Here is a 16,497-nt window from a genome sequence, read left to right as displayed (position 1 = left end):
TCATTCTATTTGAGCATTCATTATTATTTTGGTAGGAGTCTATCACATTATGATTTGCTAATACCTGCTCTCTTCGGGTGAGCTCAGAGTTTTAACTTCCATTTCAAACATTTTATTTTCCTAACATGAAATCCCTCTTTTGTCGATTTGGATGGATGCTTGAATCTGCTATAGAACTGAAAAATGAAATTAATCTCCAGGTTTGTAGAAGAACTGTCAAAACGGTCTAGCGTTAAAAAAAAGTAACCCCAGATCATGATGCTGCCGCCACCATGTTTCACTGTGGGACGTTTGTTCTTTCAGTAATGCTCCTTTAGAATTATCGCCCTAGGATGTGAGTTTGGTTTCATCTGACCATAACACACTCTCCCACAAGGTTCTAGCGCAGGGAGGGTGTCACTCAGGAGATTTTATTCAGGACCGGATTTTTTCTTCAGAAGAAAAGCCTTCTGCTTCAAAACCTTACTACTTATCCCGGACTTATGGCGAACACAGGGAACTGTTGTCACATGCAGAACACACCCAGCCTCTGTTATAAAGTACGGCAGCTCCTTTAGTTTTCCTGTTGGTTTCATGGCAGCCTCCCTGAACAGTTTCTACCTTGTCTTTTCAAAAACTGTACAAACATTTCCAGTTTTTGTAACGTCCATGTTGTCCCACATTTCCACTGTGCAAAGGAATATAAATCCTCATATGAACTTGTCTGTATTGCTCTCCTGACTGACACTTTATGGTGACTCTTAGTACCGTCTCGATGGGGTCAGCAAAAGGATGCAGCTGAACTTTACTTACAGTTACTTATATTGAATTTAGCTGGCAGACAGAGTTAGTTTAAGGATTTGACACTTATGTGTACACTGTTGAAAGGATTTATCATGGTATCATTTTCATACCATTATGAAAATCTAACAGGGGTGTACAGACTTTGAGAGCCACTTTATGTGTGTGTCTATCAGTAAACCTGATAGGTGCGTCCCACGCCTCTGTTCATCCGAAATTTATGCAAAAATGTACCACAAACTGTACACCATGCAGGGTGTATTCTTAGAACTGACCTAAGCTACCACTATCTACATCCATTCGGGCCTTTATTACATGCAAACTCGCCCTCTTTTTGTCTATATCTGTCTTCCAGTTCAGTGATCTACATAAAACGGTCCGAAACTCCTCTGTGCAAAAAATAAAACATGCAAACTCTAAACAAATCTGCGAATGAAGACAACTGTCCGCAAGAGCTTTTATCTGTTCCCCGTCTGCAGAGTGCTATCAGCTGTCAGACATGTTCATCAGCGCCAGCCGAAGTTTTGAAAGCCTTTTAAACACAATGCAGGCAATTACTTCCGAGCCTCACCGACCCAAGTGGTAAAGTTCATGTCGATGCCAGACCGTAGAATAAGGCAATAGATGAAGATGAAAAGTCCCAAGAAAGTGACCTTATTTATCCTCCTTTTCGCAGTTGTTTGTCAATGACAGAGTCGGTAAACCAAGTGTCCAGACACTGTGGCACTAAGGAGGCATGCAAAGTACCTCATGTTACATCTCATATAAGCAAAACATTACTGCACATACAAGCTGCTGTAAAAGTATGAATCCTTGTCTTGCCCATCATCTAAATGCTAACTAACTTTCAAAGAGTTTGGAAAGATAAAATAGCCCAAAAGCAAGATAAAATCCTCCAGTAAAATACTTCCGCCTCAACTCTCCTCTTTGTGGAGGGAAGGGAATGAAAGAAACACTGTTCTGAGGTTAAAAAGCGGATGGATTAGTTAAGGATGTGGGCAAACCTCTTAACGAAAGATTAAAGAGCTTTCTTTTATCCAGAAATACATCCTGTACACCTGGAGCAACAATAATCCCTCGGATCTGAAAACAGATTTGGCATATTTACTCATATTAGCGGCAGCTAATTGTAAGAAACAAAAAGCAAACACTATGCAGTAACACACATTTCTTCTACATATTACATGCCCAGCCTCAAAACTGCAAGTAATAAAATCCTTTTGGTTGTGTTAAATGCATTCTGCAAAAAGACTGAAGTGAAATTCTCCAAGGGTTCTCTAGTCTGTCCAAGCTGTATTGTAGGCTAGAAATAAAATTAAAGGCAGCAAAGGTGAAGACTCAGCACAGTTGATGGACTTTAAAATCAGATGCAAATAGACTGACAGATAATACACACCACCTATCAGAGTGAACGTGCCCATAAGCAGCTTTGTGGTTGTTCACATTAAACTGTTTCACTTTAATGTCACTCAAAGAACAGCTTAACTTGTAATTTAACACATGGAGTAAAAGCTTGTCTTTGTCCCCATGACATTTGCAGATCTAGCAGTTTTCTGTTTCAATTTAAAAAAGCCTTTTAAACGTCTTAATTCTCTCCACGGGTTACATAAACGAGTTATGAATTAAGGCATGACTGCAGCTGGCCATCGACCTTTTTGTGTGCGTCCGAACTTGTAATACTTTGATAAATCAACAGCGCTGCACCGGAGCACAGAGTTGGATGGGTTGGAGACCCTCTGGGAGCGAGGATGCCTTACAAAGCAGTCTGCATGTGGCACAGGGAGAATCAGAGGGCTAGGTGGGCTGATGGAGGGTGGAGTGAAGGAGTGACTGAACACAAAGAGCGCAGAACAGAGAGAGCACAGCAAGACAAAGCTGAGGGACTGAATCCTGAAACGTGACTGTAGTAAAGAGGATTTAGTCTGGGAGAGAGAAACAAAACAACCGGGAGGTGAGCACAGTGATGCAATTACTGAGCTTAGCGCAGGGAGGGGATTGATTACAATGTTTATCACTCCAGAAAAAGAACCAAAGAATGTGTGTTGTTTCTCACTTTTCCACATGAAAAAGAATTCAAGAATACTTTGTCATAAAAATTGATTCAAATAAAACTAATCCTCTGGAAAAGATATTTTACCTCATAATGTTGAGGGAATTTAAATTTAGATGCTTAAATGTAAAGCAGGGCAGCATCGTATCTGATAAATAAAACCCTGATTAGTTCAATTGGAAAGCTTTAATAATCTGTCAAGTCAAAAGCTTCTATTTCTGACTGACGGGAGGCAAATTTAGGATTTCAGGCAGGATGTTTTCTATTTGGATGCTTTCCCAGCTACTGTGGGTCATCTCCTCAAGCCGAAATGCACAAAAAAGGATATGCTAGTGTTACAGGGGAGGAGTGGGGGGGATATTCGGTTTCCCAGCAGAGTAGGAGAGCACACATGCTCAGGGCGACTGAGTCAGTGGCTGTCAGGGAAGTCAGTGGTCGTCAGAGTCGACCTCACCAAGCAGACAGGGGCTTGTAAAAATGCCTCTCTGCTTGAGTCATGATGCTGAACAGAAGCCGGAGCTTCTTGGCAACGGCTTCCTCCAGCAGTCTGCCTGCCGGTGGTGACGTCGGCCAGGACGGGGAGGCTGTGGTGAGTCTTCGAGGAAACAACAGTTCATATGACTCCCCAACTGAGCCATGCAAAGGAATTTCCTCCGGCTTTCACATCCTTTATATGGAGCAGCTCAAACGTAATTATGTCTGCCATCTCTTCACTGCAATTACAGAGGAGCTTTGTCCACGTCCGTCCAACCAAACGTCAACTCAGAAAACACTTCTGTCAACTGGTGTCCTTTTCTTTTCCTTTTTATTGTTTTTTAATGCTTTCAAGAAGCTGGATTCTAGTTATTAGTAGTTTTCAGACTAGTAGAAAACTTTAATGTATTTTTAAAAACATGTTTTTTTCAGCCAGTTCTTGTATCTGTCCAGGACTCACGTGGAAAAGGGTGGGAAGATAAAAGAATGAGGCTCATTGAGACAAATGCTACATCAGGCCCAACTAAGCCATAAAACATTAGTGGAAGTCATAACAGGCCACAAAGTACAATAAGCAATATGTTGACCAATTAGCAACATAGCCTATCTTAATGAGTAATAACTTCTGAGATCACCAAGTTCACAGAGGAATCTCTGCTAACATGAGTCACCTGAATGTCTTCATCACCAGACCATAGAAAGATCTCTACAAATCATGTCAAACCATATAATCTGCAGCAGATGAGCAGCTCCTGAAAGTCAAGCTGGATTGTTATGGACCAGTAACTTTGTCAAAGCACACCAACGCTCTTAAATAGCTAAAATTGTCCATTGTGTCATTCCTACTTCTAACTTGGAAGCCAAAAAGTGCTGGAGTGTCTGTTTTCTCTGTGTGTATGAACCAAAGAGCAGCACAGTGTTGTGCCCACCCACGCAGTCGCAAGTCTTTATCGGTCAGAAGACAGAATCGAGGCTCCTACACTTTTCCCTCACCTACAATAAAAATAAATTCAGCCATTTGGAAACAATTTTGGTCAGGAAAAACATTGGGTAGAAAATAAAGGACTGCCACCCGTCATTCTTTTGAAGGTAATGTTGTTTTAAAACTTCAGTTGTCAAGCTACAAGCTACAAGCTACAAGCCACAAGCTACAAGCAACATGCGTGTTAAGAAGACGACTGCAGGCTGGCTCAAGCAGATTAATTAACCTGCCAGTATCAGCCTATAAAACTCCCAGTGTTACGTTACAGTGAGCATAACAACAAAAGGTACAACATTTCACACAACAAATGCTTCAACTCTTACCTTTAGCATTTATCTGTTCTGTCTATGTACATTTATAGATGACATTATTATGAGTCAGTTAATACATTATTTGAGAAGCAGTCAAAAATAAATATTCTGTTTTCAATAAAGCACATTTTAAATTTTTAAATGTTAAAAATATTTTAGTTGCACTCCTCATCCTCTTCAGGACAAGCTGACAACCATAAGCTGCAAATAAATCTCTGGAAATCACCTTGCTCTGTCGTTCATGCTCTCTTAACACTGCTTCTTTTCACAGATTCAACTAAAGAAACAAGAACAAATGGTGTCATTGTGAAAGGCTATTATATTTTTCAGGAAGCTATTTAAATTTGTACATTTTCTAAGTCCTCCTTTATGTGTAAACACAACTCTGGTTCATGCATTGTGCTTTTAGGACCAATTTGTTTCTGAATGATTAATAGCTTAAAGCCAAACGGCTTAGCAAACAGCAAAACATCCCCTTGAAAATGCTCAAGCATTAGAATGAAATAAGTTATGAACGAAAAACCTGGATTGTCTGGATTTAAGCTTAAGATTGACTTATTCAGATGAACAGACTGACAGGCAATGTCTTAAAGCAACTTTGAGCCAAACCTTTCCTACACGGCTTAGCAACACAGCCAGGTGTTGTGGGATCCAGACTGGGTCAAGAGGCCACAAAGCAGCCTGGTCTGACCTAGAGTAGATTGAGGTTGCTGCCGCTGCTGGTTGGTGTTTGGCTTAGTTCAGAAAGCCAGAGTCACCCTGAGTCAGAGCAGTCATTCAGGGCCAAATGAGGACCATGAGAAAAGTGCAGGAGAGTGCAATTGTGAGCCAGATTTGGGCCAGTGTGTCGCTCTGAAGTCCATTCAAATAGGAACAATGTTTTAATAGGTTTTAATCTAAGAAAAAAAAAATCTGGGGTAAAATGAAGAAGCTATAAGTCTGACTCTGACAACCACATAAATAACATAAAGCAAAGACCCAATAAAGAAAATAAAGATGACTACTCACTTTCTCTTGTACTCGTCTCTTTCTCGCTTCACTTTGGCCAGCACGTTGTACAGAGCCCTCACTTCTGGGGTGATGGTGTCGATCTGCACCCCGACTCCGTCCGGGTGCGTCCACGTCACCCCGGGGCCGTGCAGGGTCTCGAAGCGCTCTCCTTGCCTCCGGATGTGGGTGAAACTCCAAATGGTACCCGGCAGCCTGGACTCGGGACCGTCCGTCTGCACGGCGACCTCCCGGCCGAACGGGTGTCGGCACTGCGGCCGCTGCAGAGCTTGCTGCAGCTGGCTCTCCAGCAGCTTGTTCCTCCGCTCCAACTCGTGGACTTTGGCGAGGAAGCACCGGAAGCGCAGGTTGAGGGTTTTCAGCACATGGATGTTGGAGCCCAGGTCGTTCCGCAGGGCGCTGGTCACCGCGCCGGAGCCGCTGCAGACCGGACCGGCGGGAGGTTCGCAAAAAAACAGGGAACTCATGATGAAAAATAACTAAAAAGTAATAACCTAGCAATGGATTTCTATGGTTTGACTGCAACAAAATAACCTGTTGTTAGCTATGTCTGCATTTTCCTTCTAATCCCCACTCCCACTGGACGTTTTCTCCTCACAATGCAGATGCTGAGAGCACGAAAGATGGGGGGACCATCACTGTCACCGCTGGAAGACTCTAACATGGGCTCCTGCAGCAAACACCAACCCCAAAAAGTCCTTTAGGAGCCACAGAGGGCTTCATCTCCTGACGGAACCGAAGGTTTGACGCAGACCGAAATAATAAGCCCCAGCCGCACTCCTCGTCACCCTCATGTTTCTTGTCTCCGTCTTTGTCCAGATCTGCTGATGCTGCCGGCCGACTGAGGAGGAGCCTTCTGTCCTTATCATCCCCCGGTTCACCGCGGCTCTATCCAGTCTCCATGCGGCGCGGAGGGGCAGGATGCAGCGCCGCAGAGCCCGGCCTCTCCGTGGATCATGTTGCAAAGTGCTAAACTCGGCACTATCACCTTATCAGCCCCTCCCACGTCCCTCCCCGAGCCTCTCACTCTGTCTCCATGACGAGACTCAGCCAAGGCTTATAGCTGGACGTCACTAAGGCCGTTTCATTTTGATTTGTTACACATTTTATGTTCAGCACATGTATTTCAGAAGTAATTCCAAGTCTGATTGCTTCTCATTACAAAAAAGTAAAACATTAAAAATAATTTAAAATCATATATTCATTCTAAAATGTGCTGTATGGTTATAATAAATGTAATAAATTGTTTTCTACATCCAAAGAAAGCAATAGCCCACAAAGATTATTATTATTTTTTATATTCCAATATTTTGTCCCATAATTGCATTCAAAGCCAAATCTGGGATGGAGAAGATAATTTTTATCCATCAAAGGTCACCATATGAACAAATACTAATATTTGCCATGTCAGTTGCATTAAATACAGTTTTATTAATAGTAGGATCCAGAATACCTTTCAATCCCGTGGTTCCCATAAAACTGACTGTTTTGAACTAGACTGAGCTGCGGTGCATGTGACTGGATTTGGCATTTAATCTGATCACAATAATAGGATTCAACGGGATTGCACTGAATTTACATGCAATGCGCAGAACTCGATATTGTATATTGGAATATGAATTAAATCAGTTTATTTTGACTATTAAGTGCTTTGTATCACTATGGTTTTCTTTTGAGAATAAACTCTACTGATCTCACTTTGCAACTCTCTTTGGTTGCATTATTAAATATCCTGTGGAAAATATAATAAAAGCATGCAACTTTGACAAAATAATGGAAATTTATATTAAGAAGCAATGAGTTTTCAAGGTGATGGCATCAATATATAAATTCAAAATAAAATACATTCACAAATGAGACTTTCCCTATTTCCCTATCATCTTATTTGTAAATGGACTTCCCTATTGTCTCGATATTTGTGAGCAGCTTCCCTGTTCCTGTTGAAGAAGAGTTTCCACACAGGAAGCTTTTCTTCAACAGGAACAGGGAAGCTTCCACACATGGACGTTCTTCTTCACCTCCTCTTCATAATAATGTAAATTATTCAAAATAATATACATTTAAAAATTAGACATTGCCTATCATTTTATGCCACCATTATGTTTCATGCCACCATTATGTTTCACCATTTGGATATTGTGGTTAGAGTGATGTTCATAATCTATTAATATTGATTTGAAGCACGTGAAAAATGTGATTTGACTTTATTATACTGAGAGTACAGGTGGATGCATCTGGATTGGGCTGAATTTGAATGAGCTGCACTGTGCTGGAGTGTGTGTGTATTTGCAAAAGTTGAATCCTTCAATTTTTGCTGTGTAGTTCCACTTCACAACTATTTCTGACTCATACTTCACTTTTTAAAATATATGTATGTTAGACGTAGATTCATCCAACTTCCATTTCTGTGTTGTCCCCACAATATAACACCACCACCATTATGTTCCACATGTAGCTCTTTGCATGTAGACCAAAAAAAAAAATAGCCAAAGCTGTAATTGTGCTTAACTTACACTAGCACATTTATTAAGTTTTTTTTTTTTATTGTCTTCTAATTCTGGTAACTATGCATAACATTTGTTGATCTATAATATCAATCCCAATAATGTCCCAAGATCTATTTGTCCAATTTAGAGAGTAAGAAACATTTATTTATTTCACTTAATATATATGTAAACACACACATACACCCACCCACACAAAAGTCCATTAATATTATTCAAAATATAAATGGAGTGTGATTTTCCAGTTGTTTAATTGTTATGCATTTTTTGATAATTACCAACTTTCCTATGCCTAATGTCTCCGTCATTAGGAGACATTACTGAAATACTGTATTTCTTTCCGTTTACCTCACAGTTTCATTTATCTTTCTTTTAAACGCTAATTTGTACAGTGATTTTTACTGGTACTGATTTTTATACTTTTTGAGTGTGGATAAATACAAAACTGAGAAAAATCATAAATCTACACAAGTGTTATTTTAATATGAAAATTACATCGATACAGATTGTTTTTTTCCACACAGCCATTTTTTGTCATAGATAAATAAATTATAAATAATCATAATCATAACAATTATAATCATTTATAATCATAAATTATTTAATAATAAATCTAAATGTATGTTTGTAGCTTGTATTAAATAATGCCACAGTACAAACTGTCTCCGAGCAATGGATTTGAGTAATTATGTTGTACACATCAAAAGACACCCACAAATAAAAAGTTAGTCCCAAAGTACACAATGTAGAACTAAGTTATTTGATAATGAACGTAATATTTTACACTTGCACCCTGATGATAGTGCCTCTCTTGTATCACACGGACTAGGTAAAACTCTTTCAAAAATAATCAGGGAAAATAACATATATAGCATAAATATTCTAGAATACTTTTTTTATTTTAAGTTTGTAAAATTAGAATATAAATTTACTCGTTTAAATACCCTAAAAATGCGTTTTAAGAAGTGAAGCTGTGGTATTTTTAGTCAGGCGCCAAATGGCCAGCCTTTCCAAACAGAAACATTTAGGGTCCATTTGCTTCACGTGTTCTGCTGTTCTGCCACCATGCCGAAGTCAAAGAGGGACAAGAAAAGTAAGGAAAACACATTTTATATGAAGATATTGTTTAAATAGCTGTAGTCGGTTTGTTTTTTAAACATATTACTGATATGTAAGATTAATTACCGCTGAGATTATGCGCCCTGAAGCGGGATAACCTAGCTTCTTAACATCTTCACGCAGCATGGTGGTACTGCAGCTGATACAGATGTAAAATCGGTTTAAAAGCTGATCTATTTCTCGTATTTTCCTCCATCAGTCTCATTAACAAAAACTGTCAAGAAGGGGCTGGAATCCAAACAGAAGTTAATCGAGGAGGTGGGTATTTTTCAAAACCACAAATGTTATTCTCGGGTATTAGCTTCTCCTCTATGTTAAATAAATCGTCTCTTGGTCCTTTTTCTTTAGCTACGGAAATGTGTGGACACCTATAGAAACTTGTTCATATTCTCTGTGGAAAATATGAGGAATAACAAGTTGAAAGACATCAGGACAGCATGGAAACATAGCAGGTAATAATGACACATATGACGGACGGACTTTACAAATTCAAGCAACAAAGTTTAGCATGCTGTGTAAAAATGCTCTCTGATCAGCTTTAGTCTGACATTTTAAAGATCTCTTTATTAACATTTCTTCAGAATTTACGTTTTGTTTTATGGAATTAAGCAGCTTTTCATCCATTATTTGTTTTTGCCCCAAAATTCACAGTAATATCTTCTTATGTAAGTCAGTTAATTCAAACCTTTAACATGTGCTTGAGATGCTTAGAAATGCCAAAACTTAGCATGTTTTTTCAGTTTTAAAGGTGCTTGAAATTTGAATAAAGTGTTTGGAACTATTGTACATAAAAATTCACTTAAGAATTTACTTTAAATTTGTTTTGTTTGGTACTATATTAATCTGCTTGCTCGTTGAAACAATGAAAAATATCAGAAATAGCAGTTTGACATAAAACAAGGTGATTATCAAAGAACTTTTAGCTGAAATCGGAACATGCAGTTAATTAGCTTAAGTGTATTGCATCTATATTGCATAACTTGGCATATAACAAACGTGATTGGTAATAATTGTTGCTACTGCCACAGACTTTTTTACGTTTATTAAAATTTAACCTGACAGCTTTTCTTGGTTTGTGTCAGATTCTTCTTTGGCAAAAATAAAGTGATGATTGTTGCTTTGGGAAAAGGACAAACGGATGAATACAAAGATAATTTGCACAAGGTAAGAATGAATGGCTTTACAGCTATTAATGCAATATTATTTTGACTCCTGCAGAGAATTAAACCCATTATGACTCCCTTGCTTAGGTCAGCAAGTATTTGCGTGGAGAGGTGGGAGTACTTTTCACTAACAAAACAAAGGATGAAGTACAAGAGTAAGTATGAGTCTCCTGAAGTCTTCATTGTTCCAGTTCTCTACAATCTGCTCATAGGATGGCTGCACGTTGGGCTTTGCTTGCAGATATTTTAACCATTTCAAAGAGACGGACTACGCTCGCGCAGGCAACCAGGCACAGATGGACGTAACGCTGGAAGAAGGTCCTCTTGAACAGTTTCCTCACTCAATGGAGCCTCAACTGAGGCAGCTGGGACTTCCCACTGCTTTAAAGAAAGGTGAGAACATGAACAGCGGGGTAAACTTGGGGCAAAAGGCAATAAAAAAATCTTCACATCTTTACTAGATGTGTCAATAACAGTGGAAGACCTTATAGGTCGGCTAATTTATAGTACATTTGTATTGTTGGTAGGCCAATGAACTTGGCACATTCATTCAAAGAGTTTCTGAAAACAGTACTTTCATGGACATATTTAATGCCAGTTTTTAATCTTTTTCACAGGAGTGGTAACGCTGCTCAAAGCCTACGATGTCTGTAAAGAAGGAGATGTTCTGACTCCTGAACAAGCTCGGCTTCTGGTGAGGTTTTTGACTTCAGGTGAATCTGAAACCTTTTCTTTTTTTCATAAGCTAAAACGGTTTTATCTTCCTCTTGTGTTCACAGAAACTGTTTGCCATCGAGATGGCAGAATTTAAAGTGCAGATCAAGTGTATGTGGAACTCGGAGACAGGCGAGTTTGAGAGTTTGGCTGGTGAGGAAGAGCCTGTGGAGGAAAAGGAAGATGATGATGAGGATGATGCAGAATAAAACTTCTGCAAAGATGGCTAACATTTAAAAGCAGATGGACTTATTTGGAAATTTATCACACTTTTTTATTATAAAATTACTTCAAAACAGGAACTTGTGGTTTGCTGAATTTAATGTTTGTACAGAGTTGTTCAGTAAACACTGGACTGGTATCAAATCTTGCCAATTTGTGAAAATGTTTTTCACATTTATACAGCAAAGTGTTTTTACATCAACAGATTTGTAGTTGATTAGGTTAAAAAACATGAACTTAAACTGATCTTTAGATTATTAAACCAGAATAAAAACATGGTTTTAATCAGTTTTCAATAAAAAAAAAATCATTTTATTGGTATAGGCAAGCTATTTGGTGCAAGTCTCTTCATCTGAAGTAGTTGGGACACTCATGGGCTACAAGGTCCCAGGCCTCCTTGAAGGCTTGGACCACTGTCTGGTCCAGAGGACCTTCCTCAGCTGCAGCCAGGTTCTGCTGAAGTTGCTCCATGTTTGACATTCCAATGATGACTCCGTCTCCAAGATCACCCTGGATACAGTGTTCAGAGAGAGCAGTCAGAGTAGTTTGGGTTTGTAGCAAAGCAAGGCTGCATACAGTCATGACAAGAGTTGTAACTTAGAGAATCAGCAGACATATTTTAGACAACTTTGTAAGTATAAACACCAGTTCACTTTAAATCTTGCCAAGAATTTCTACAGAACCTGCAAAAAACAGAACGAAAGAGGCGGACTGAAAATTGGCCAGTCTTAGAAGGTGAAATGATTAATAAAACAATGGATGGATAAATGGACACTATTTTAGAGAGTTCTATAGAGAATAACATTTGAAAGTACAAATCTTTCCATTATTATCTAAAAATTACTTCATACAGGCTGCATAGGACTCTGGTTTAGGGGGCAGATGTAAAACAGTGACATCTAGTGGTAGATTTCAAACAACCTGAATTTTTTGCCTTAAAATCTGATCTGTTGCAACAAATCAGATCTGGAGCTTAGGTTTCCCTTTTTCCTGCTTTTTCTTACAGTAAAGACTTTATCGCTGGAGTATCTGAGCCGTCTGATGATTGAAATAATATTTAAACCACAATTATATACTTAGCTGTCAAGTTTTAAAAACTGGAACTTATGGAATACGAAATGCATATACCACTGTGTTTACCAATCTTGTATAAGATAAAAACCATAATTTAGAAACCTATGTTGCAGTTGGTGTCCAAACTTGATATGTACCTTCAGTTGGGAGTGGTGGTACATCCAGCGCATAGCAGCAGAAGTCATGGTGGGTTTCTCAGAGCCGTACGCGCTCTCTAATGCCTTCAGAACCAACTCTATAGCCTGGAAATGGCTCAGCTTCCAGTATCTTAAACAGAGAACGGCAACTCTCATGGATGCAGATTACCACGGTTTTACATTAACATGCAATAGCAGGACATTAGTTGCTGGTCTTTCACCTGTCTCTGTATGCTGCTGCCCAGTTGTTGCCAAAGAATCGGCCAGAAGGCTGAGAGCCATCTTTGTCCTCATAGTGGTACTTCCCCGTCAGGAGACCGCCTGAAGACGAGGAGCCACATCAGCACTCAGACATGTCCAGGTGACAACAAAAATACAGAAAATGTCCTATATCAGTAAATTCCTAGATGTTTGCAATTTACTTGTGTCCAGAACTTCAGTAAATCTAGAAATATGCCAAAATGAAATGTCACAATGTTTTTAATATAGAAAATATGCACATGAAATTATTAGGTGATTCAAAAGTTGGATAAATTACACTGAAACAGATGTTTCAGTGTAAAAACATTGAAACACCCGTTTTCTTTTTGCAAACAAAATAAGGTTTCAAAGATCAGAAATTGTGCTTTAAATACAAAAACTCAATCTAGAGTTGACATGCTTAAATGTTCATGATTTTTAATGTAGCTCAAAGTTAGTCCAGAACCCCACAATGTTTCAGTTTCATAATTTGTGGAATTTCAGTGGAATATAAATGTTTTATATTCAAATGGTAAGAGTGCAATAGCTTTTTTCTTTTTTTTTTAAATCTAGAAATTGGAGTCTGGAAAAGTAGTTTTTAAACATTAAACTTGCAGGAATTCTTTGAAGAAGAGGGAAAATTTTAACTTTTTACATTCTTCAACTATTAATAAGATTAATCACAGAAGAAAGTACCTGCGAGAGGATTGTATGCATAAAACTTCATTCCATAGTATCTCAGGCATGGTAGCAGTTCTGTCTCCACCTGTCTTGTTGTAGCATTGTACATCCCCTGAGAAGTTGTGAGTTACAGTCACCAAACAAGCAACAAGCAGGTGGAATACTAAACTAGAAAAGGTTTCACTACTTTTTCTAGAGTTAGACGAGAATTTTGAATGACTACACTGTTTTATTGGGTTCTCATGTGATAGGAAGTAGCACATAGTTGCTAAATAGAAGGACAATTTTTTTGACAAAAATCCTAAGAATTCAGCTTGTCTTTTGGTTCAGCTCACTTTATTATGAAATCCTAGAATAAAATCCAGGTCAAGGAACTACCTTACCACTATGAAAGTTCCTTTTGATTTTTCATTTATTCACAGTCTTTAACTGACCACATCTTCAGATTTCTGTTCCTAACATTCAGCAAATTTGAGAAACATAACACATATTTGTGATTGGGGATAATTTTGGTGAAATAACTATATTCAAATCTTTCCTTACCTACAGATTCCTTAATTACTTGCTCAAAACTTACTTTGTTTTACAGCTGTTTAGGAATAAAAATGCTGAAATACCTGATAAACAGTGGGAATAATCCAGCTGTTGTGTTTGCAGATGCACGCAATTTCAGCAACTTCCCAAGACGCGTAGTTTGACAGTCCAAGCTCTTTGAATTTACCCTGTTGGTGATCATTTTTTATATTAAATCACACTTTAATGTTCTCTAAAATAAAATAAGAAAACAGCATCTAAAGTTTAAAGAAGCATCTTGTGAAGTGTTGCATTTGCACACCAAGCTATTACATAATTTTCAACTAAACACTGAAGTTCCCAAGTAAGCTCACCTCTTTGTGGAGCTCATTGCAAGCCCTGAGAGTTTCCACGATGGGGTTTTGATGATCAGGAGCATGAAGGTAAAAGAGGTCCACGCAGTCAGTCTTCAGTCTCTTCAGGGAGGTTTCAAGCTGTGAGCGGATGCTCTCCGGCTTCAGGGTTTTCCCATCCCACGGGTTTGCCTTGGTTGCTATGCTTACTGTGGGAAAATGAAATCATTTCTAGACTGAAATGTTATTTAATTATCTCAACACACTTCCAACATCGCATGATGATATAGACAACATAAGCTAGCTTGCTTATGTTAGTTATTAACCAAGATTGGTGCCAACATGCTTCTTTAGTTTGATCCTTTTGACTCAATGGGATTCACTGGACTGTCAAGGTCTCCATGACGGTCTCTCTTCACAGATAACTGAATTTGTCTCTTTTGAGGTTTGTGGTGATTCGATGTATGGTTAATGTTTGGTGCAATTAAGTAGCAACAAACATTCCTGTAACCACCTTTTGATACAGAGGGATGATGGCATCACATTTTCTTTAAAAGTAACCATGAGTGACAAAAGGAGGCATTTTAAGCATCCTAACCTTTAAAGCAAAAATTCAGCTATTCTATTTCAGTCAGAATAACTGAGAGGCTCCAGCTGCCATGCACTGTCAACTTAGTGAACTTAAGTAAACTTTAAACTTCACAGACTGAACAAGGCTAGAGGTTAAACAATGAACTCTGACCTTAGGGTCAACTAAGTGAGCACCTTTCATAGAATATGTTGCTGCCATCTTGTGGTCAAAAATAAAAACTGCAATTTTTTTCTGCAAACGTAAATAAAATAAAATAAAATAAAAATAAACAATTAAACTTTCACACTATACGTTTTACCTCTGAATGAGTACTTGACAAAATCCAGCATGCTGTATTCGTCGAACAGTGCTGGGAAAACTTACGAACCAACAACTTATTTTCTCACTCCAGGGGGAACTCTCTAGTTTCATTAGTTAAAAACTCAGTTTGAGCAGCTGTGGATGCTTTCAGTTCACCTGTTTTGGGAAGGTCCATGCCTCCTATGATGGCCTCCGACTTCCCATCCACGTACATGAAGGCTGTGTCCACATGCTTGTGCCCCCTGTCCAGAAAAGCCTTCACCATCTCCCGGCTCAGCTCGGCGTCCGCTCGTCCCCCGAACGCCATGGTTCCCAGTAAAGTAACTGGCCTTTTAACTGGGGACGAAGACATGTTTCTGCAGGATGCAAGCTGAGGCAAGTGTACGAGGACGGTTTTTATGTTGTTGGTGTGTCTGACTGTGCAGAGTCCGCCTCTTATTACCCACACCATGCTACAGTACAGCAGCTAGCGTGTGACTAAGGGCAAAGGTTGGATAAAAAGGGAGCGTCTTAAAGTTATTTAGTCCGTACAAAACGCAAAATATTCCGTGTGAGATTTTACCACCTGGCTACATCAAGGTTACAACTAAAGCGGAGCAAGGTTCATTTTATGACCACTTCCTGTGGTATAGACTCATGTAAATATTTGTTCGGCTCTCCCTTTTATCTGTGGTGGTCGCAGCGTTTAGATGTAGTTCATATTTTTGAACACAGGGCGGCAGCAAATCATCATCCAAACAAGGCGGCTCTTATCAGTTTAATCACTATAAAATAAATATTCTTAAAAAATGTTAAATAAAATTTGTATTTAAACTTTTAGATATACATGATACAATCCTAGGATGTTATTACAATACATTACCTAATTCATACATGCATATGCAGCTCAACTATGACAGCTCTGATATATAAAGAAATATGATTTATAGATAATAAAAACTTTTTTGTTGTTTCTCAAAGAATCTGAATATTGTAAAATACATCTATAAAAATTTAGATGTAAATGTTAGACTATTGCATCAATGTGCCATGGCTGCATGTATCTGTGATGCTTTTGCACCTTTTCATACAACATGTTTTCTGTCTACTAAACTTTCCATTAACATGCCTGAATATAGCATGCCTGAATATAGCATTCAGTCTCTGGTCAGCCTCTTTAGTATTGACCTTTTGTGGGCTATCCTTCTGGTGGGATGTCAATGACTTTCTGCTGAACATGTGTGAAGTCAGTAGTCATCTCCATGCTTGGGATTTTCAGTCTGATACTGATTTACTTAGAT

At 38.7% G+C, this 16,497-nt stretch overlaps 3 protein-coding genes and 1 long non-coding RNA gene across 4 annotated transcripts in view; 2 read left to right on the top strand and 2 right to left on the bottom strand.

The window, feature by feature from the left end:
* Window positions 1-6,437, bottom strand: part of iffo2b (intermediate filament family orphan 2b) — a 28,464-nt gene extending 22,027 nt beyond the window's left edge. The window contains exon 1 of the mRNA XM_014997031.2: window positions 5,606-6,437. Within this exon, the coding sequence (XP_014852517.2) occupies window positions 5,606-6,072 (467 nt within the window). The 5' untranslated portion in view covers window positions 6,073-6,437. The remainder of the gene's footprint in view (window positions 1-5,605) is intronic.
* LOC148159697 (uncharacterized) lies at window positions 6,229-7,302 on the top strand. Its single transcript, XR_015762873.1, has 2 exons — window positions 6,229-6,346; window positions 6,425-7,302. It is a non-coding gene; the product is annotated as an uncharacterized LOC148159697 (long non-coding RNA).
* A 1,820-nt stretch (window positions 7,303-9,122) lies between these two features.
* mrto4 (MRT4 homolog, ribosome maturation factor) lies at window positions 9,123-11,407 on the top strand. The gene is made up of 8 exons (XM_014997034.2): window positions 9,123-9,202; window positions 9,428-9,486; window positions 9,577-9,680; window positions 10,311-10,392; window positions 10,479-10,546; window positions 10,633-10,784; window positions 11,009-11,085; window positions 11,171-11,407. Exons 1-8 carry the CDS (start codon window positions 9,175-9,177, stop codon window positions 11,312-11,314), a joined length of 714 nt encoding a protein of 237 aa, XP_014852520.1. The 5' UTR covers window positions 9,123-9,174; the 3' UTR covers window positions 11,315-11,407.
* Window positions 11,355-15,869, bottom strand: akr7a3 (aldo-keto reductase family 7, member A3 (aflatoxin aldehyde reductase)). Its single transcript, XM_014997033.2, has 7 exons — window positions 15,374-15,869; window positions 14,347-14,534; window positions 14,077-14,181; window positions 13,475-13,571; window positions 12,760-12,859; window positions 12,539-12,668; window positions 11,355-11,837 (listed from the first exon to the last, which is right to left on the bottom strand). Exons 1-7 carry the CDS (start codon window positions 15,666-15,668, stop codon window positions 11,676-11,678), a joined length of 1,077 nt encoding a protein of 358 aa, XP_014852519.2. The 5' UTR covers window positions 15,669-15,869; the 3' UTR covers window positions 11,355-11,675.
* Window positions 15,870-16,497: the final 628 nt, after the last annotated feature.

This window comes from Poecilia mexicana, unplaced genomic scaffold (assembly GCF_051168715.1).
Source record: "Poecilia mexicana isolate PSO_F unplaced genomic scaffold, ASM5116871v1 scaffold_5, whole genome shotgun sequence".
In the NCBI taxonomy this organism is placed as follows: Eukaryota; Metazoa; Chordata; class Actinopteri; order Cyprinodontiformes; family Poeciliidae; genus Poecilia; species Poecilia mexicana.
The sequence above is the reverse complement of the archived record's forward strand: the minus strand, read 5'-3'. Positions and strand labels throughout refer to the sequence as shown.